The following is a 21,367-nucleotide window of genomic DNA, read 5'->3' as shown; positions in this document are numbered from 1 at the left end:
GTCTCCCTCTCTCTCTCTCTCTCCCTCTCTATTCATCTCCCTTTCTCTCTATCTATCTCCCTTTCTGTCTCCGTCTCTCTCTCTCATGCACCCTCTCACCCCCTCTCCATCCCCCTCACCATCCCCTCACTAATGTTCCTTGTAAGCTGTGCTTTCTTCTGCGCAGCCTGTTTTTTTTAATGCGTGGTCCCTTTAAATTTCTGCGCATATGCAGTACTGTATTAACAATGTAAAAGCTGGTGAGCGGTCTGCGCGGGTCATTTCAGATTACGGCCGCGCATACACGCACCTTAGCAGGAACATTTCTCCTCCCCCTCTCTCTCTTTCTACATGTCAACAATTCTGCACATCACCCCAATGCTATGTGTCAGCCATGCAGGATATTGGCCCAGTTCTTGCTTTTTCATTATTTGAACGCGAGTCAGCAAATCATGCAATGGCTAGGGCCGGGCCACCGCACGCAGAAGGCCGGGACCGCGCCGATTTCTGGGTCCCGGCCTACAAGGCCATCAGCAGGCCGTGGCCATTAGAGGGAGCAGCGTGCGTTGGCCCGGCCTAGAAATCAGCACAGTCCCGGCTTGCAAGACCATCAGCAGGCCGGGACTATTAAAGGGAGCAGCATGTGGCGGCATGCCCCTTCAGGGAGCAGCGCATGCTGCTGCAGAAGGGCAACAGCTGATTGCAGTGCGGGCAGGTACAGCAGGAGCGGTGAGGTCGGGACGAAGGAGCGGCAAGAGTTCGTAGAGGGATGTGATCGGAGCCCAGAAGAGGCGAGGGCCCAGGGGCAGCACGGGCCAGCCCACACTGCGATATGTGTGTGCACTAGGTCCGTGCAGCAGAGCTGGTCTCCAGTCGTCTTGGTTAATCCTTGCTATTGGACCATAGAAACATAGAAAATAGGTGCAGGAGTAGGCCGTTCGGCCCTACGAGCCTGCACCACCGTTCAATATGATCATAGCTGATCATTTTTGCAACTTTAGTACCCCATTCCTGCTTTCTCTCCATACCCCTTGATCCCTTTAGCCGTAAGGGCCACATCTAACTCCCTTTTGAATATGTCTAATGAACTGGCCTCAACAACTTTTTGGGGTAGAGAATTCCACAGGTTCACAATTCTCTGAGTGAAGAAGTTTCTCCTCATCTCAGTCCTAAATGGCTTACCCTTTACCCTTAGATTGTGACCCCTGGTTCTGGACTTCTCCAACATCGGGAACATTCTTTCTGCATCTAACCTGTCCAATCCCGTCAGAATTTTATATGTTTCTGTGAGATCCCCTCTCATTCTTCTAAATTCCAATGAATATAAGCCTAGTCGATCCAGTCTTTCTTCATATGTCAGTCCTGCCATCCCGGGAATCAGTCTGGTGAACCTTTGCTGCACTCCTTCAATAGCAAGAATGTCCTTCCTCAGATTAGGATACCAAAACTGTACACAATATTCAAGGTGTGGCCTCACCAAGGCCCTGTACAACTGCAGTAAGACCTCCCTGCTTCTCGCTATGAAAGCCAACATGCCATTTGCCTTCTTCACCTGTACCTGTATGCCAACTTTCAATGACTGATGTACCATGACACCCAGGTCTCGTTGCACCTCCCCTTTTCCTAATCTGTCACCATTCAGATAATATTCTGCCTTCCTGTTTTTGCCACCAAAGTGGATAACCTCACATCTATCTACATTATACTGCATCTGCCATGCATTTGCCCACTCACCTAACCTGTCCAAGTCACCCTGCAGCCTCTTAGCGTCCTCCTCACAGCTCACACTGCCACCCAGCTTAATGTCATCTGCAAACTTGGAGATATTACATACAATTCCTTCGTCTAAATCATTAATGTATATTGTAAATAGCTGGGGTCCCAGCACTGAACCTTGTGGTACCCCACTAGTCAATGGCTGCCATTCGGAAAAGGACTCATTTATTCCGACTCTTTGCTTCCTGTCTGCCAACCAGTTCTCTATCCACGTCAATACATTACCCCCAATATCATGTGCTTTAATTTTGCACACTAATCTCTTGTGTGGGACCTTGTTAGAAGCCTTTTGAAAGTCCAAATACACCACATCCACTGGTTCTCCCTTGTCCACTCTACTAGTTACATCCTCAAAAACTTCTAGAAGATTTGTCAAGCATGATTTCATAAATCCATGCTGATTTGGACCGATCCAGTCACTGCTTTCCAAATGCGCTGCTGTTCCATCTTTAATAATTGATTACAATATTTTCCCCACTACCGATGTCAGGCTAACTGGTCTATAATTCCCTGTTTGCTGTCTCCCTTTTTTAAAAAAGTGGGGTTACATTAGCTACCCTCCAATCCATCGGAACAGATCCAGAGTCTATAGAATGTTGGAAAATGACCACCAATGCATCCACTATTTCTAGGGCTACCTCCTTAAGTACTCTGGGGTACAGACTATCAGGCCCTGGGGATTTATCAGCCTTCAGTCCCAGCAATTTCCCTAAAACAGTTTCCTGACTCATAAGGATTTCCTTCAGTTCCTCCTTCTCGCTAGACCCTTGGTCCCCTAGTATTTCCGGAAAGACCGAGCTCTGTCAAGCCCGTGTGATGGCTGGGGTGCAACGGCCACCACACGTTAAAAAAATCCACGCACAGGTGTCTTCCACCCTTCAGGATGTAGTTTGGGATCCGAAATAGAATTGAAACACCTGTGCAAAAGAACCAGAGGGGAGATATATACTTGAAAAGGAAAACTTTGCAGGACTTTGGGGAAAGAGCAGGGGAGTGAGACTAATCGGGTAGCTCTTTCAAAGAGCCAGTCAGATACAATGTGCCGAATGACCTCCTTCTGTGCTGAATGATTCTATGCGTTTTCTCCGCAGTACATGATTGGGGGGAGAATATGAGAAGCCCAGGATTTATACTAGGAGGTGCAAGTATTCCTTTCTCCAGCATATTGAACAAATATAGCAGAAGTACATACATATTGTAGAATTTAATTTAATTTCTGTAAATATTCAAAAAATAGTCGAGTTAAAGAACTATTTTATGTTGGGGCACATAAATGCTGTTAACATTATGCCGGTATAATAATAATAAAACTCTGATCATTTCTTCCCTTTTAAATACCTATTTGCTTCCTTACACTTTTCCCACTTTTCTCATGCACTTCTCTCTTTTTCCTGTTTTATCTTTTTGCCGTATGTCATATAACCCCTGTTAACATACCATCTGTAAGGATATTTCTAATGAATCCAATTGGAAAATCTGTACCTAGGAGTTTGTTTCCCCATCAGTATCTCACTTGACTAACACAAGAAAAAATATATAACCTGAGAAATTACTGTTTGCATTATTAGTATACAAACTCTTATTGTTCAAATTTTAATGCTATTTTTGCTGAGGCATTAAATAATTGAAAATGGGTTGATGCCTCCAATAAAAGAGCTAACAGAGTAATAGTCATATGTATGTTTTAACTGTTCATGTGCTAATGTCGCAAACTAGACTCTAGTATTTAATAGCTAGTTTAAACCCTAACATATTAATCCTTTGTGTGCCACTAGAAGCTAAAGGTTTTTTTATGAGATTACTACTGTCTAGTCATTAATTTCAGCTAACTTTGAATCAAATTTAAGCTTCATCATTTCATTGGCAATGGGGATACTTCCTTTCATGTGTTTCAGTGCAGGTGAGATGGAATTTGCTGCATAACTTTAACAAAAATCACCAGTTTTTCTACTTAATCGACGATGAAGGCCCCCCACACACTTACACAGTTGGGATCCTTTTATGAGTCGGCAGTGCTGGCAGGGAGCCTTGCCCGCTAACACCACATGCAGGAAATTTAGGCCCGCACTGCCCACAATTTTCAGACCATTAAATGAATGGTCTGAATATCATGAGCAACATGCACCTGAATTTGCGATATACATTGTTGGCATAATAGGCTCTCTGTCAGCATCACAATAGCCGCAACACTGTAATTCTTACCTTGCTATAGAAACCGGAATCCCACACAATTAGGGTATAATTTTTACCCTGCTGAATAAGGTGTTGCTTACTTTCACGTTCAGTTCAGTTTTGCACAACACAAGCTGAGGTGCAGAGCCAGTTGAAAAAATCTATAACGGTGAATTCATTAAATTTGTGAATTTTGTTGGTTATTATGGGTTCAATTTTGGCCATGACTTGCCCCAATAAACTTGCTCCAGAGTAAATCAGTTAGGTGCATGATTTTTTTTTCAAAAATGGCGTTCCCAGACACTTACGCCAGTTTTGGCCATTTATGCCACTTTGGCCAGCTAAAACGTACTCCAAATCAACTTAGGTCAGCGAATGTGGCCAGCTCTGAAAAACCTTGCAGGCAGTTAAGAAAGCGGCGCACATTAGTACTTCGGCGGATATTAGGCCAGGGATAGGGGAGGGAAGGGAACCGGAGAGGACCTGAAACTAAACAACTAAGCACCAAACATTGCAAGGAAAAGCTCAAACAATTAAAATACTAATAGAAATCAAGTAAATCCTACCTTAACCTTTAAAGTCGGCCTGGGAAGGCAGCGGGCCAGCCTGTGCGTGAGCCTGTGCGTGAGGCCATTGGGCCTGGGATAGGGGCGGCAAGACGCGCACCGGGAGTCCAGTCGTCCAGGGCTAGGGGCGACTGCAAATGAAAGGGGTGGGGTGGGGAGTGGAGGCAGAGCAACCGAACGCAGCATCGGGGGGGGGGGCGGGGAGAGCGAGAGATGCTGACCTCGATATCAACGGGGGGGTGGGGGGGAAGCAGAGCGACCGAACGTGTCATGCGGGGGGGGCGGGGGGGAAGAGAGAGATGCTGCCCGAGTGCCAAGTTTCGGCGCTACTGAGCATGTGCGTACAACAGACCCGACACCACTGTGCATGCGGGCAACTGCCCGCACTGTTTTCGGTGCAGGGCTGTAGCTCCACCCCCCCCCCCCCCCCCCCCCCCCCCCCCGTTATATTGCACTATATACGCCGCGCCAGGACCCGGGACACTCGGCAGAGCGGCCAGGATGGGTCCACATTTTTTCCGCGACGTTTCCAGCACACAACGTCGTCGCATCTAGCATAAGTGCGCCGATAAAAGGGGTTGGTGAAAATTGAGCCCAAAATTTGTGAAATAGGAAACTATATTGTAACCATCCAAATTATTGTGGTGAGTTTTAAGAATCACTGATGGTATGGAAAGTTGCTGTTTTCTGCTGAGTATTGTATGATGTAAATTTAGTATGTTACTGCAATACTGCTAGTAGAAACTACAGTAGGACCTGACTAGATGAGACATTAGATGACAGAACATATACATTTTCTTATACATTAGGCAGTGTGTGTGTATATATTTTATTATAATGTGATCAATGTTTTTGAAGATACATAAAGGTAACAGTAATCCCTTAGATGTTGGCGCAAGTGATCAAGCAGCTCACTTTCTGCTTTTTTTTTTAAACAGGTAAACCAATTTCAAATAAACAATTCAAATTATGAAGCCACACATTCGTAAAACGAACAGATATGACAGAGAAGTAGTTGCTGGTCTTTCTGTTGCTACCAATTTATTTTAAGGATGCGTCTGTGCGCAATGGAGGATGCGATCTCCAGTGCACCGGTCTCCAGACAATGTAGGAAAGTGGAGGGTATAATTGGCCACTAGTCACCCAACATTCTGCCTAGAATGTGTAATCTGTTTCAGTCTGTGGCAGTCAGGCTGGAGGCAAGCAATGCAGCCTTCAAGTGCTATTTGACAATGTGGAGATAGTGTATAGTGCCACTGCAGGTATAACCCCTCAGAGTTCAGACAACGCATAGTGCTAACACTCTTCACAGCTCAGACAATGTACAGCGCTAACTCCCCACAGCTCAGCTAACATGCAGCGCTAATACCCCTCAAAACTGACCTCAACTTCAGGATTTAGCGCATGCTCAGATAAACGTGGAAATCCTGAAGTTGCGGTTGGTCATTCCCTGCTCTGTCACAGGCTGCGCTGTGAAACTCCCCTTAGCCGCAAATCAGTTGAACTGATGAAAACATAAGTTTTTCCGCTGAAATATTGCTGTTAAACACCCCATAAAAAGTTAAACCTTTTGGAATAGGTATAACTAGAGTTTTAACAGTGTATTGACTACTGAACAACCGTTCTGGCCTTGAAAAAACTGTTTTATATTTGTGGAATGTCAAATTTCTCCATTATGATAAAAATTACTAGATTTTTAATAAAATAAGTGTTTTAATTTTCTTTTAAATTTGTTTATTTCACCTTCTACCTTAACCATGTGTATGTCCCAATCTTTAATTTGCTCACTGTGAAAAGGGAATTTAAAAGTGAAATGATGATCAGAGTTTTTTATTTCCTGGTTTTCTGTCTGTGAGAATTACTTAGACAGCTTAATGACATCACTGTTGCTCTGCACAGGGAATACCCTTTTGACAGCGCTACAATCAAATTAACGTTGAAAAAGCTAACCTTTTTACCACAGAGATCACAAGATCATTGCGGGCAGCATTCTGCGAGGTCAGCGGCGATCGCTGTCACTTCGCCGCTCCGGGCCAGTTAGTTCCAGTGTCCTCCATCTGAGCTTAAGCTTCCTTGTGGTCAGCATTTGCTGATGAACTGTACATGTTGTGCATCAGCAAAATCAGAAAAACCATCCCTCATATTTGACCTAACTGCTGGACTCTTTGGAGATTAGACTCCATTTAAATTGAATCATTTTGCACCCTGATCTTAATCTGAATCAGTAAGATTTCCATTACAGTGAGAATAGTCCACATTCCCTCCATGGTGCTCAGTAGTACACCAGTGCTAGTGATTCACTAGGTTTTAGAAGTAAAGGTTTCTCTTTATCTGTTCTAATATTTGATATGTTAGTGATGGGTATATGACTGGTTTGTGGTGTAGCATTACTCTGCCTCGATAGGATACCAAAGAGAAGATGGCCAGATTTTCCTGGAGTTGCACCTTGTAATGGGGCTTGATTTACAGTCCAAAAGTCCCAGGAAATTATGGTGCAAGTGAAATGCGCCACTCCATAACTTCCTGGCTCTCTGCCACTACTTTTGGGGGGGGAAAAAAAGTGAAAAACAGGATTTCCGCATTGAGCAGGCTAAATCCTGAAGTTGCGGTCAGCCCCATTAAAATGAATGCCGAACAAGATTTTGCTGATGGTCTACAATAGGTATTGTAAAAGGATTTGTCACAGCAGTTCATTAATGAATATTTTGGCTCACGCAAATGAGAACTGAAAATAGCATCTAATTATCTCATTAAAATCAGCAGAAATCAATACAACAGCTTAGTTTTCATGCATGTATAACATCAGATGATGTCTTTTTACTGAGTTTTGGTTTCGGACATACTAGCTGACCAGAAAGTTTCCTGTTAAATGGAGTTTAACTTTTAAAGCCATTTAATGTTTGTATCAATTCACTCATCTCTTGTCCCTTAAAGGTGTCAATTGCTAATTTTAACATAGAATATTAATCCAAATATACGTTTTTTTTAAACTTATATTGATTAATACATTTGATTCCACATTAGTGGGACACAGCATCAGTAAGTATTTTACATAAGAACATAAGAAATAGGAACAGGAGTAGGCCATACGGCCCCTCGAGCCTGCTCCGCCATTCAATAAGATCGTGGCTGATCTGATCATGGACTCAGCTCCACTTCCCTGCCCGCTCCCCGTAACCCCTTATCCCCTTATCGTTCAAGAAACTTCTGTCTTAAATTTATTCAATGTCCCAGCTTTCACAGCTCTCTGAGGCAGCAAATTCCACCGATTTACTACTCTCTGAGAGAAGAAATTCCTCCTCATCTCTGTTTTAAATTGCGGCCCCTTATTCTAAGATCACGCCCTCTAGTTCTAGTTTCCCATCAGTGAAAACATCCTCTCTGCATCCACCTTGTCAAGCCCCCTCAACCTACTCAACCTTTCCTCATAAGTCAACCCCCTCATCCCCGTAATCAACCTAGTGAACCTTCTCTGAACTGCCTCCAAAGCAAGTATATCTTTTCGTAAATATGGAAACCAAAACTGTATGCAGTATTCCAGGTGTGGCCTCACCAATACCTTATATAGCTGTATTAAGACTTCCCCACTTTTATACTCCATCCCCTTTGCAATAAAGGCCAAGATACCATTGGCCTTCCTGATCACTTGCTGTACCTGCATGCTATCCTTTTGTGTTTCATGCACAAGTACCCCCAGGTCCTGCTGTACTGCGGCACTTTACAATCTTTCCCCATTCAAATAATAACTTGCTCTTTAATTTTTTTCTGCCAACGTGCAGGACCTCACGCTTTCCAATATTATATTCCATCTGCCAAATTTTTGTCCACTCACAACCTGTTTATGGCCTTTGCAGATTTTTTGTGTCCTCCTCACACATTGCTTTTCCTCCCATCTTTGTATTGTCAGCAAAATTGGCTACGTTACACTCAGTCCCTTCTTCCAAGTCGTTAGTATAGATTGTAAATAGTTGGGGTCCCAGCACTGATTCCTGCGCACCCCACTAGTTACTGGTTGCCAACCAGAGAATGAACCATTTATCCCGACTCTCTGTTCTCTGTTAGTTAGCCAATCCTCTATCCATGCTAATATATTACCCCCAACCCCGTGAACTTTTATCTTGTGCAGGAAATAAATGTGAAATTAGCCTATATAAAGAGTTAAGCTGGCTATTAGAGATCATGCAGCTCTAAATTTAAATGCAAGGATATCTGAAAAATGTATTTTAAATAATTATTTCTTGCTGATCTTGCATTGAGTTTTAAATATTTCCCCTGCAAAACACAGGATGAAATTATTTTGCCTACCAGCATCTGAAAACGATTGCAACCTTCAATTAGCTCGGATACCCATGGCTGCACATGTTGCCCATATTCTACCCAGGAATTATATTTCCACTACAGATTTGTGGTAACTTTGCGAAATTGAGTCTTAGGGGTCGAATATGCACTTTTGTAATCCAGAATAAAATGTTATCATTAAGTGGATGAATAATGCTGTACTGTTTAAGTGAACGAAATGGGAATTGATAGTGAGTATCTGTCAATGGATATTGGCTGTGCCACTTTCGATTCATCGCTATACTCTCTGCAATGTATTCTAATTTCAAAAGACAGGAAAATATCGAGTACTTTATCAACAGCAAAATTGGCGCGCTAGACGGCAAAATCTATGGTCTATGTCACCCATCTCTATTGCAGGAAAATCTAGGCCAGTGTGTCCCATTCAAAAGTATTGCTGTGTTTAGGTACAGCAAAGCAGAAAATATTGTACCTAAAGCTACAGTGTCGGAGGCTAGGGGAAGGGGTGTGGTGAGTCGAATAGAAATATTAAAAATTATGAAAGGAGTTGAGCGGGTAAACGGTGAAAACATTCTTTCCACTGATGAGTGAATCAGTAACAAAAGGATTACTTCTGGATGCATAAAGATTCAAAGGAATTATTTAAAAGAGACATTTGAATATGAAATGTATTATTGTAGGTGGTTATTGAAACCGAGTTAATCACCATATTTGAGGGGAAATTATATGAACAATTGAAGCTATTAAGGTTACAGGGAAAGAGCTGGCAAGAGAAGATAAACAGATTATTTAGCCTGAACTTTTGTGAAGCACAGAATTTGAATTTATAAAATTCACACACTTTGGGCAACGTTACAGATTACAATTCACACCTCCTCACAGATTACAATTCACACCTCCTCACAGAATAACACATGTAGTTAATTCTGGGTCAGTGATATCTTTAAAATGAAAGTGATTCAGTTGACTTCTGACCTCCTCCTCTACCAAAATTTCAATGACGAGTGCTTTGAAATTTTACGGTTCAAACACACAACTCATTCATTTAAAATTCCTTGGTCTGTCATTTTGATGGGCACACTGACCATTTATTTTAAACAGGCTATTGCTTCTGTAAAAGTAGTGGATCAAGCAATTTTCCATAAGCACTGATTTTCGGCTCGCTTGCGCCTCTGTTAGCACCCCGGAGGAGCAAAAACTTACCGCCCCACTCTCCAGTTTCACTGAGATCATAACGTCAGTCATCCTGCAACGCTCCGCTAGCGCCCTGGATACAAAGTTAGATCCTAACGCCTCATTATACGCCCCAGGAAACGTCTGAAAAACCAGGTGTTCCCAGGGTGCAGCAGGGGGTATTGGCGTTGTATTTAAATGAAGGGATGGTGATCCAACATCGCAGGTCACATTGACTCTAACGGTTGCGCACATCACGCTGCAAGAAGCTCCGACTTGTAAGCGGTAGTTTTGTCTGCCACTACAGTGTCCTTGCATCTTCACTGAAATAATTTAATGGGGGCATTACTCGTTCGCCAGCGTATCATAAGAACGTAAGAATTAGGAACAGGAGTAGGCCATCTAGCCCCTCAAGCCTGCTCCGCCATTCAACAAGATCATGGCTGATCTGGCCGTGGACTCAGCTCCACTTACCCGCCCGCTCCCCGTAACCCTTAATTACCTTATTGGTTAAAAATCTATCTATCTGTGATTTGAATATATTCAATGAGCTAGCCTCAACTGCTTCCTTGGACAGAGAATTCCACAGATTCACAACCCTCTGGGAGAAGAAATTCCTTCTCAACTCGGTTTTAAATTGGCTCCCCCGTATTTTGAGGCTGTGCCCCCTAGTTCTAGTCTCCCCGACCAATGGAAACAACCTCTCTGCCTCTATCTTGTCTATCCCTTTCATGATTTTAAATGTTTCTATAAGATCACCCCTCATCCTTCTGAACTCCAACGAGTAAGGACCCAGTCTACTCAATCTATCATCATAAGGTAACCCCCTCATCTCCGGAATCAGCCTAGTGAATCGTCTCTGTACCCCCTCCAAAGCTAGTATATCCTTCCTTAAGTAAGGTGACCAAAACTACATGCAGTACTCCAGGTGCGGCCTCACCAATACCCTGTACGGTTGCAGCAGGACCTCCCTGCTTTTGTACTCCATCCCTCTCGCAATGAAGGCCAACATTCCATTCGCCTTCCTGATTACCTGCTGCACCTGCAAACTAACTTTTTGGGATTCATGCACAATGACCCCCAGGTCCCGCTGCACCGCAGCATGTTGTAATTTCTCCCCATTCAAATAATATTCCCTTTTACTGTTTTTTTTTCCAAGGTGGATGACCTCACATTTTCCGACATTGTATTCCATCTGCCAAACCTTAGCCCATTCGCTTAACCTATCTAAATCTCTCTGCAGCCTCTTTGTGTCCTCTACACAATCCGCTTTCCCACTAATCTTTGTGACATCTGCAAATTTTGTTACACTATAATCTGTCCCCTCTTCTAGGTCATCTATGTATATTGTAAACAGTTGTGGTCCCAGCACCGATCCCTGTGGCACACCACTAACCACCGATTTCCAACCCGAAATGTTCAGCCATGAACTCATTGAATGGCGGTGCAGGCTAGAAGGGCCGAATGGCCTACTCCTGCACCTATTTTCTATGTTTCTATGTTTCTAAAAGGACTCATTTATCCCGACTCTCTGCTTTCTGTTCGCTAGCCAATTCTCTATCCATGCTAATACATTTCCTCTGACTCCGCGTACCTTGGTTATCCCTTTTCTTACCGTCCTTCTTTTTCACTGGAATATATTTTTGTTGAGCACTGTGAAAGAGCTCCTTAAAAGTCCTCCACTGTTCCTCAATTGTGCCACCGTTTAGTCTGTGTTTCCAGTCTACTTTAGCCAACTCTGCCTTCATCCCACTGTAGTCCCCTTTGTTTAAGCATAGTACGCTCGTTTCAGACACTACTTCCTCACCCTCAATCTGTATTACAAATTCAACCAAACTGTGATCTCTCATTCCGAGAGGATCTTTTACTAGGAGATCGTTTATTATTCCTGTCTCCTTACACAGGACCAGATAGCTTGCTCCCTTGTAGGTTCTGTAACATACTGTTCTAAGAAACAATCCCGTATGCATTCTATGAATTCCTCCTCAAGGCTACCCCGTGCGATTTGATTTAACCAATCGATATGTAGATTAAAACCCCTCATGATTACTGCCGTTCCTTTTTCACATGCCTCCATTATTCCCTTGATTATTGCCCGCCCCACCGTGAAGTTATTATTTGGGGGCTATAAACTGCGCCCACCAGTGACTTTTTCCCCTTACTATCTCTAATCTCCACCCACAATGATTCAACATTTTGTTCATGAGAGCCAATATCGTCTCTCGCAACTGCCCCTGATATCATCCTTCATTAACAGAGCTACCCCACCTCCTTTCCCTTCTTGACTATCTTTCCGAATTGTCAGATACACCTGTATGTTTAATTCCCAGTCTTGGCCACCCTGCACCAAGTTTCTGTAATGGCCACCAAATCATACCCATTTGTAATGATTTGTACCGTCAACTCATTTACTTTATTTCGAATGCTGCGTGCGTTTAGGTAGAGTGTTTTAATACTAATTTTTTACCCATGATTTTTAGTTTTGACCCCTCCTGCAGCCCCTTTATATTCATACATATTGTCCCTTCCTATCACCTTGTGGTTTACACTTACCCCAGTGCTACTCTGCTCTGTTGCCTCCTGCCTTTTGCATTCTTTCTTGGGGTCCTGTTCATCTGAGCTCTCACCCACTCTAACTAGCTCAGAGCCCTCTCCTGGGTTCCGAATACTCCTTGCATTGAGGTATCGAGCTTTCATGCTTGCCTTTTTATTACACTTTGACCCTTTAGAATTTTGCTGTACAGTGGCCCTCCATGCTATTGCTAGGTGGCATCAGGATACAACAAGGGCTCTTGTCTATGTCAGCCCGTGGATGAGGAGAGGCTGAAAACGTCTGGGGAGGAGGGCTTACCCCCCACGGGTTTACAGGCACCAACACTCATACTTCCAACTCTCTGAGGAGCAGTGTGTGAGAAAGCTGTGCTTCCGAAAGGAAGTGCTGACAGATATGCCATCTCCTACAGGCAGACCGATGCCTGGACTGCTCTGGAGGCAGCCTTCCATACTTCCCTCACCAGGTATCCATCATTGTTGTGTGCTACATGTTGCACAACTTGGCCATTAAAAGAGGCCAGGCTTTGCCAGTGGGGATTGCATGCCCACCTCTGGAGAAGAAGGACGAGGCCCCCATTCGATAGCTACACCATCCACAGGGGAGGCAACGTGGAGATGCTGCCGGAGCAAGAATTGCACATCACCAGCTCATAATGTACCGGTTCTCCTAAATGGAGGAAACCGAGGGATACATTATGTGCCCCCATAAAAGCACATGTCCGGTGAACGTTGGAATGATACACAAGACACCAATGGCAAAGGATGAATCATAAATTTTACTGCAACAAGTAACAAAAACTCCCCCAACCAAAAAAACACATACTATAGACAATGTTGTGTTGCAGGGCACTGAGCAACAATGAAGTTCTTTAAATCAACAAAACCTTTTTAACGCCACGATTTTCGGCTGGGGCGCAATAACGTCCTTGTGTAACGCTTGATTTTGCACCTCCAATCATGGAACCTAATTTTTTGCTGAATTTTGCAGATGAGGGGCCAAACTTTTGCAGGCGGTATCAGGACCATCCCGCTGCCATTACCGCCCCGATATCTCAAAAGTTTAAGTGATCATATAATAGCCTGCAGCAGCAGTTGGAAAATGGGCTACAATTTCTGTACTACAGTATGTAAACTAGAAAGAGAAAAATTAGTTAAACACTGCATTGTAGTGAAATCTCACTGAATTACATTGTCTAAATATTTATTTTTATTTGCCTATTTAGGTTTGAGGTTGAATATATCCTGTCACAGCCTCATCCTGAATGGGCAGGGAAACGAGGAAGGATTGAAATGTCACTTTGTTCGGAATTTTTGACTGTGAGAACTGAAGAGTTGAAAACACTTGTATGTGTTTGTGGTCCAACCTCCTTCACGGAGCAAGCTGTTGGGTATGTACTGTAGTATTCAAAACTCCACAGGATGATATTCTGCTTCTTCAAACCAAATTTTCAGTCTGTCTTTACTTCGAACCAGACACCATGGTTTACTTTATTTTCACATTTTTTAGTTGACTCTGTATAGTTTTATATAGTCTTATTTATTGTCTTGTGTGTGGTTTCTTTACGGATGACTTCATGCCTACTTTGGCCACTGTCTCAGGCGCAACCAGATTGTTCACATCTCGGCATCATATTCAACACTGATCTCATCCCATATCCTGTCTTTTCCAGCACAAAGACTACCTACTTCCACCTCTGCAACATCACCCCACTGCGGCCCATCTGCCGCTGAACCCCTCATCCATGCCTTTATCATTTCCAAATTTGACCATTCAAATGCTGTTTAGCCAGCCTTCCATCCTTCAGCTCATAAATTTCAACTCATCCATAACATTGCAGTCTATAATCTATCCAGCAACAAGTCTTACTTGCTTATCCCCCCCCCCAGTCCTCGCTTATCTAAGTTGGTTCCCAGTCCCTCATCGCCTCCTTGATTTAACACAAACTGATTTTTAAGAGTTGCTAGCAAAGCATTTCAATTTTGTACTGTACAAAAAATATAGTTGGAATAGTGGTGGTTCCTTTAGTTGCTATAAACATGTTACTATTCAAGATACTAGATACATATTTGACCAGAATTTGTTGCTGTTTTATTAATATTTGATTTATTGTTTTACTGGAGTATTTTATTATAAAGTCTGTGGACTTATTTTACCTTGATCTTTCTTAATTTCCTTTGTAATTTCACACTTAATTTTTTTGTGTTTGTGCCTGATTTTTTTTACATTTCCATTTTTTTCGTTTTCTGATTACCTCCCAAGTCTTCGGGGCCAAAATTGCCCCTTTTTAAAAAGCCATTACCACCTCAACAAAGCGGCAACGGGTCGGTAAGGACTCACCGCTCGGTCGGCGTCGACGGGCCGACATTTTCTGAATTGCCCAACTTTATTTTTGGAGCGGTGTACATGACCGCCCCGGCCGTCTTCACGCCCCGTTGGGCACGCAGCGACCCCTTACCGACTGGCACCGACCCCCCTTCCACCTCGCGTGGGAAACTGCCCTGCAGGAAATTGCCCCGCAGGAGTGGATCGCCGCCACTTGGTGCCCCTAGCAGCTTTCCCCAGCGGGAAGCTCTTAAAAGGGATGGCGCACTGCTGCGGCCGCCATTTTATTTTAATTGTCGGCCGACTCCAAAGTCGGGCTGGCAATGGCGGCCACAGGTTCGGCTGGGCCGCCAACAGGCAGCCTGGCAGCCTCTCTCGGGTACCGGCCCCTAGCCCAGCCAAAACCCTCCCTGGTGGTCCAGTGAGTGTCACTAAAGTGGCTGTAGAGCTCGCAGCAGCCCTCCCCTTTAACAGAAGGGGAGGGACATTGTGACGCGTCAGCGCGTCGCGGCACGTCTACGTCGCGCTGACGTCATAAGTGCCATGCTGAGATGGTCAGCGCAGCGCTCACGAGACCACCGGCATCTACCCCTCTCACCCCCGACTTCCGCCCTGCCACAGCCACACTTTACCGCATGCCGGACAAAAAGAAAAGAGGGCGAAATCCCTTGAACCACCGCCCCGACGATTGGGGCGGTAAATCACCCAAAAAAATCAGTGGGTATGGCCCGTTTCGGGAGTAGGGCAATTTCGGCCCCTTCAAGTCCTGCAATTGGTGTTTAGTATTGATTCTGAGTTTGGGTGCAGTGTGATACATGGAACAGATGCTGAGCAAATACTGCGGAGTTGTAAATCATACATCTTTCAACCTTTAGAAGGTGGTGTTTGCGGGGTGGGGGGGTGGGGGCGGCAAGGAGAGATATGTTGCAAATATGACCAAATGTCAATCACAACCATTTATTTATGTCTTAATTAAAGTTACATCTGATTCCACAATAATTTTTAAAAGACACCTGAATAGCTTAGTCCTAGACTTTAGTGGCATAATCAAATTAAATGATGCAGTTTTGAAAGGTTGATCGAATTTCCTTGTTTTTATTTTCTTGGTTTTTGTTTGACTGATGCGTCAAACAAAACATGTAAAGTCTCACGGTATTATCTGATCTAGAGTACGTATGTGCTTTATGCCATTGGGATTGTTCAATGGGCCCCATTCAGTGGTAATCTCTCACCTTTGAGTAAAAAGGTCGTGGGTTCATTACCAATCCAGGGCGTGAGCACATCATTTAGCTTGACACTTCAGTACAGTGCTGAGAGGGTGCTGCACTGTTGGAGCTGTCTTTCAGATGAGACGTTAAATCAAGGTTCCGTCTGCCTCTCCGGTAAACCCTATCCAAAAGATCGTATGACCCTATTTGAAGGAGAGCATGGGAATTGTCCTAAATGTCCTGGCCAATATATATCCCTCAACAAACATCACTAAATCAAAATCCTGGAACTTGCTCCCTAATAACACTGTGGGAATACCTTCACCACGCGGACTGCAGCAGTTCAAGAAGGCGGCTCACACCACCTTCTCAAGCACAGTTAGCTAAGGGCAATAAATGCTGGCCTTACCAGTGTTGCCCACATCCCCGAATGAATAAAAAAAAGATGATTTGGTCATTTAATCTCATGGTTGTATGTGATCCTTGCTGTATGTAAATTGGCTGCCAGTGATCATGCTTCAAAATGCTTCATTGGCTGTTCTTTCCTCCTTTTCTTTTCTTTCATTTCCTCCTTTTTTTGCCTGCTGAAAATTTACTGAAATAAATATTTGGCATTTCTTTTAATATTCCCTGCTAGCCTACTCTCATCTTTTAGTTTAGCTCCCCTAATAAGTTCCGTAACCTCCTTTACTTTATTTTTATATTCATCCTGGTCCATTATGCTAACCAAAGCTTTGTATTTTTGGAATCATAGAATTATAAAGCACAGAAGGAGGCCATTTAGCCCATCATGCCCATGCTGACTCTTTGAAAAAGCTGTTCAATTAGTCCCACTGCCCTGCTCTTTCCCCATAGTCCTGCAAATGTTTCCTTTTTTAAGTATATATCTAATTATCTTTTGAAAGTTACTTTTGAATCTGCTTCCATCACTCTTGCAGGCAGTGCATTCCTGAGCATTAAAACTCGCTGATTACAAAAACAATTTTATCTCTCCTCTGGTTCTTTTGCCAGTTACCTTAAATCTGTGTCCTCTGGTTACCGATCCTCCTGCCAGTGGAAACACTTCTCTTTATTTACTCTATCAAAACCTTTTTATAATTTTGAACACCTCTATTAAATCTCCTCAGGCGGCTCACACCACCTTCTCAAGGAGAACAATCCCAGCTTCTCTAGTCTCTCCACATAACTGAAGTCCTTATTCCTGGTAACATTCTAGTAAGTCTCCTCTGCACTTTCTCCATAGTTTTGCCATCCTTCCTAAAGTGTGGTGCTGTAAAGCATAGAAAGTCCCAAGTGAAGGATATACTAAAATAACTAGTTACAGCAAGAGTGGTAAATAAGAAAAGTGTTAAGTTGAAACGATGCACGATAAACAGAATGAGGGAAGAAGGACATGTTAGGGTCTCTTGCCCAAATAAGAGTTTTATATACTAACACATGGAGTACAAGAAATAAATTGTATGAATTAAAAGCTCAAATACAGCTTACAAGATATGACATGGTGGCCATTATAGAGACATAGCTGCAAACTGGTCATGATTGGGAGTTAAATACTCCAGGTTATAAGCCCTTTAGAAAGGATAGGGAAACTGGAAGAGGGAGGTAGACTTATTGATTAAAGATACTATTACAGCATTAGTAAGAGCGTATATAAGTAAGGGAAATCAATCAGCAGAGACTCTGATTATAATTGAGAAATAAGACGGGGCTTAAAACTGTAATGGGAGTTGTCAACGGGCCTCCTGATAGCAGCCGTGAAGTGGCAGAATGTATTAATTCAGAGATTAGAGGCTTGTAGCAAAAGCAGAGTTACTTTAATGAGACTTTAATTTTCACAGATTGGGAAGAGTAGAATAGCTGAAGACAGAAAGGTAGTTTCTTGAGTTCATTCAAGATGGAGCAATATTTTCTAGAACCAGCAAAAGGGCAGACTCGACTAGATTTAATAATGAGTAATGAGCCAGACTTTTAGATAAATGTTCTCTTACTGTTAGATTAATGGTGATCATAATATGATTGCATTCAATGTTAGAGAACGTAAGAAATAGGAGCAGGAGTAGGCCATTTGGCCCTCGAGCCAGCTCCGCCAATCAATAAGATCATGGCTGATCTGATGTTGGGCTCAGCCTCATGTAAAAATAAAAAAGGGAAGGTGGCTCAACCGTGGCTATCAAGGGAAATCAGGGCTAGTATTAAAGCCAAGGAAGTGACATACAAATTGGCCAGAAATAGCAGCGAACCCGGGGACTGGGAGAAATTTAGAACTCAGCAAAGGAGGACGAAGGGTTTGATTAGGGCAGGGAAAATAGAGTACGAGAGGAAGCTTGCAGGGAACATTAAAATGGACTGCAAAAGCTTCTATAGATATGTAAAGAGAAAAAGGTTAATAAAGACAAACGTAGGTCCCCTGCAGTCAGAATCAGGGGAAGTCATAACTGGGAACAAATAAATGGCAGACCAATTGAACAAGTACTTTGGTTCGGTATTCACTAAGGAGGACACAAACAACCTTCCGGATATAAAAAGGGTCACAGGGTCTAGTAAGAAGGAGGAACTGAGGGAAATCCTTATTAATCGGGAAATTGTGTTGGGGAAATTGATGGGATTGAAACATAGAAACATAGAAAATAGGTGCAGGAGTAGGCCATTCGGCCCTTCTAGCCTGCATCACCATTCAATGAGTTCATGGCTGAACATGCAACTTCAGTACCCCATTCCTGCTTTCTCACCATACCCCTTGATTCCCCTAGTAGTAAGGACTTCATCTAACTCCTTTTTGAATATATTTAGTGAATTGGCCTCAACAACTTTCTGTGGTAGAGAATTCCACAGGTTCACCACTCTCTGGGTGAAGAAATTCCTCCTCATCTCAGTCCTAAATGGCTTCCCCCTTATCCTTAGACTGTGTCCCCTGGTTCTGGACTTCTCCAACATTGGGAACATTCTTCCTGCATCTAACCTGTCTAACCCCGTCAGAATTTTAAACGTTTCTATGAGGTCCCCTCTCATTCTTCTGAACTCCAGTGAATACAAGCCCAGTTGATCCAGTCTTTCTTGATAGGTCAGTCCCGCCATCCCGGGAATCAGTCTGGTGAACCTTCGCTGCACTCCCTCAATACCAAGAATGTCCTTCCTCAGGTTAGGAGACCAAAACTGTACACAATACTCCAGGTGTGGCCTCACCAAGGCCCTGTACAATTGTAGCAACACCTCCCTGCCCCTGTACTCAAATCCCCTCGCTATGAAGGCCAACATGCCATTTGCTTTCTTAACCGCCTGCTGTACCTGCATGCCAACCTTCAATGACTGATGTACCATGACACCCAGGTCTCTTTGCACCTCCCCTTTTCCTAATCTGTCAACCTCACATTTATCCACATTATACTTCATCTGCCATGCATTTGCCCACTCACCTAACCTATCCAAGTCGCTCTGCAGCCTCATAGCATCCTCCTCGCAGCTCACACTGCCACCCAACTTAGTGTCATCCGCAAATTTGGAGATACTACATTTAATCCCCTCGTCTAAATCATTAATGTACAGTGTAAACAGCTGGGGCCCCAGCACAGAACCTTGCGGTACCCCACTAGTCACTGCCTGCCATTCTGAAAAGTCCCCATTTACTCCTCCTCTTTGCTTCCTGTCTGACAACCAGTTCTCAATCCATGTCAACACACTACCCCCAATCCCATGTGCATTAACTTTGCACGTTAATCTCTTGTGTGGGACCTTGTCGAAAGCCTTCTGAAAGTCCAAATATACCACATCAACTGGTTCTCCCTTGTCCACTCTACTGGAAACATCCTCAAAAAATTCCTGAAGATTTGTCAAGCATGATTTCCCTTTCACAAATCCATGCTGACTTGGACCTATCATATTATCTCTTTCCAAACGCACTGCTATGACATCCTTAATAATTGATTCCATCATTTTACCCACTACCGATGTCAGGCTGACCGGTCTATAATTCCCTGTTTTCTCTCTCCCTCCTTTTTTAAAAAGTGGGGTTACATTGGCTACCCTCCACTCCATAGGAACTGATCCAGAGTCAATGGAATGTTGGAAAATGACTGTCAATGCATCCACTATTTCCAAGGCCACCTCCTTAAGTACTCTGGGATGCAGTCCATCAGGCCCTGGGGATTTATCGGCCTTCAATCCCATCAATTTCCCCAACACAATTTCCCGACTAATAAGGATTTCCCTCAGTTCCTCCTCCTTACTAGACCCTCCGACCCCTTTTATATCCGGAAGGTTGTTTGTGTCCTCCTCAGTGAATACCGAACCAAAGTACTTGTTCAATTGGTCCGCCATTTCTTTGTTCCCCGTTATGACTTCCCCTGATTCTGACTGCAGGGGACCTACGTTTGTCTTTACTAACCTTTTTCTCTTTACATATCTATAGAAACTTTTGCAGTCCATTTTAATGTTCCCTGCAAGCTTCCTCTCGTACTCTATTTTCCCTGCCCTAATCAAACCCTTTGTCCTCCTCTGCTGAGTTCTAAATTTCTCCCAGTCCCTGGGTTCGCTGCTATTTCTGGCCAATTTGTATGCCAGTTCCTTGGCTTTAATGCTATCCCTGATTTCCCTTGATAGCCACGGTTGAGCCACCTTCCCTTTTTTATTTTTACGCCAGACAGGAATGTACAATTGTTGTAGTTCATCCATGCGGTCTCTAAATGTCTGCCACTGCCCATCCACAATCAACCCCTTCAGTATCATTCGCCAATCTATCCTAGCCAATTCACGCCTCATACCTTCAAAGTTACCCTTCTTTAAGTTCTGGACCATGGTCTCTGAATTAACTGTTTCATTCTCCATCCTAATGCAGAATTCCACCATATTATGGTCACTCTTCCCCAAGGGGCCTCGCACAACGAGATTGCTAATTAATCCTCTCTCATTACACAACACCCAGTCTAAGATGGCCTCCCCCCTAGTTGGTTCCTCGACATATTGGTGTAGAAAACCATCCCTTATGCACTCCAGGAAATCCTCCTCCACCGTATTGCTTCCAGTTTGGTTAACCCAATCTATGTGCATATTAAAGTCACCCATTATAACTGCTGCACCTTTATTGCACGCACCCCTAATTTCATGTTTGATGCCCTCCCCAACATCACTACTACTGTTTGGAGGTCTGTACACAGCTCCCACTAATGTTTTTTGCCCTTTGGTATTCTGCAGCTCTACCCAGATAGATTCCACATCATCCAAGCTAATGTCCTTCCGAACTAAGGCCGATAAATCCCCAGGGCCTGATGGTCTGCATCCCAGAGTACTTCAGGATTGGCCTTGGAAATAGCGGATGCATTGAC

General features: G+C 43.6%; 1 protein-coding gene across 3 annotated transcripts in view; it reads left to right on the top strand.

Moving 5' to 3' along the window:
* Window positions 1-21,367, top strand: part of cyb5r4 (cytochrome b5 reductase 4) — a 166,359-nt gene that overhangs the window by 140,189 nt on the left and 4,803 nt on the right. For all 3 annotated transcript variants that reach the window (XM_070885597.1, XM_070885595.1, XM_070885596.1), the window contains one exon: window positions 13,742-13,906. In XM_070885597.1, coding sequence (XP_070741698.1) covers window positions 13,742-13,906 — 165 coding nt within the window. The remainder of the gene's footprint in view (window positions 1-13,741; window positions 13,907-21,367) is intronic.

This window comes from Pristiophorus japonicus, chromosome 7 (genome assembly GCF_044704955.1).
Source record: "Pristiophorus japonicus isolate sPriJap1 chromosome 7, sPriJap1.hap1, whole genome shotgun sequence".
Classification (NCBI taxonomy): domain Eukaryota; kingdom Metazoa; phylum Chordata; class Chondrichthyes; family Pristiophoridae; genus Pristiophorus; species Pristiophorus japonicus.
Note: the sequence above shows the minus strand (reverse complement) of the source record. Positions and strands in the feature narration are given on the sequence as shown.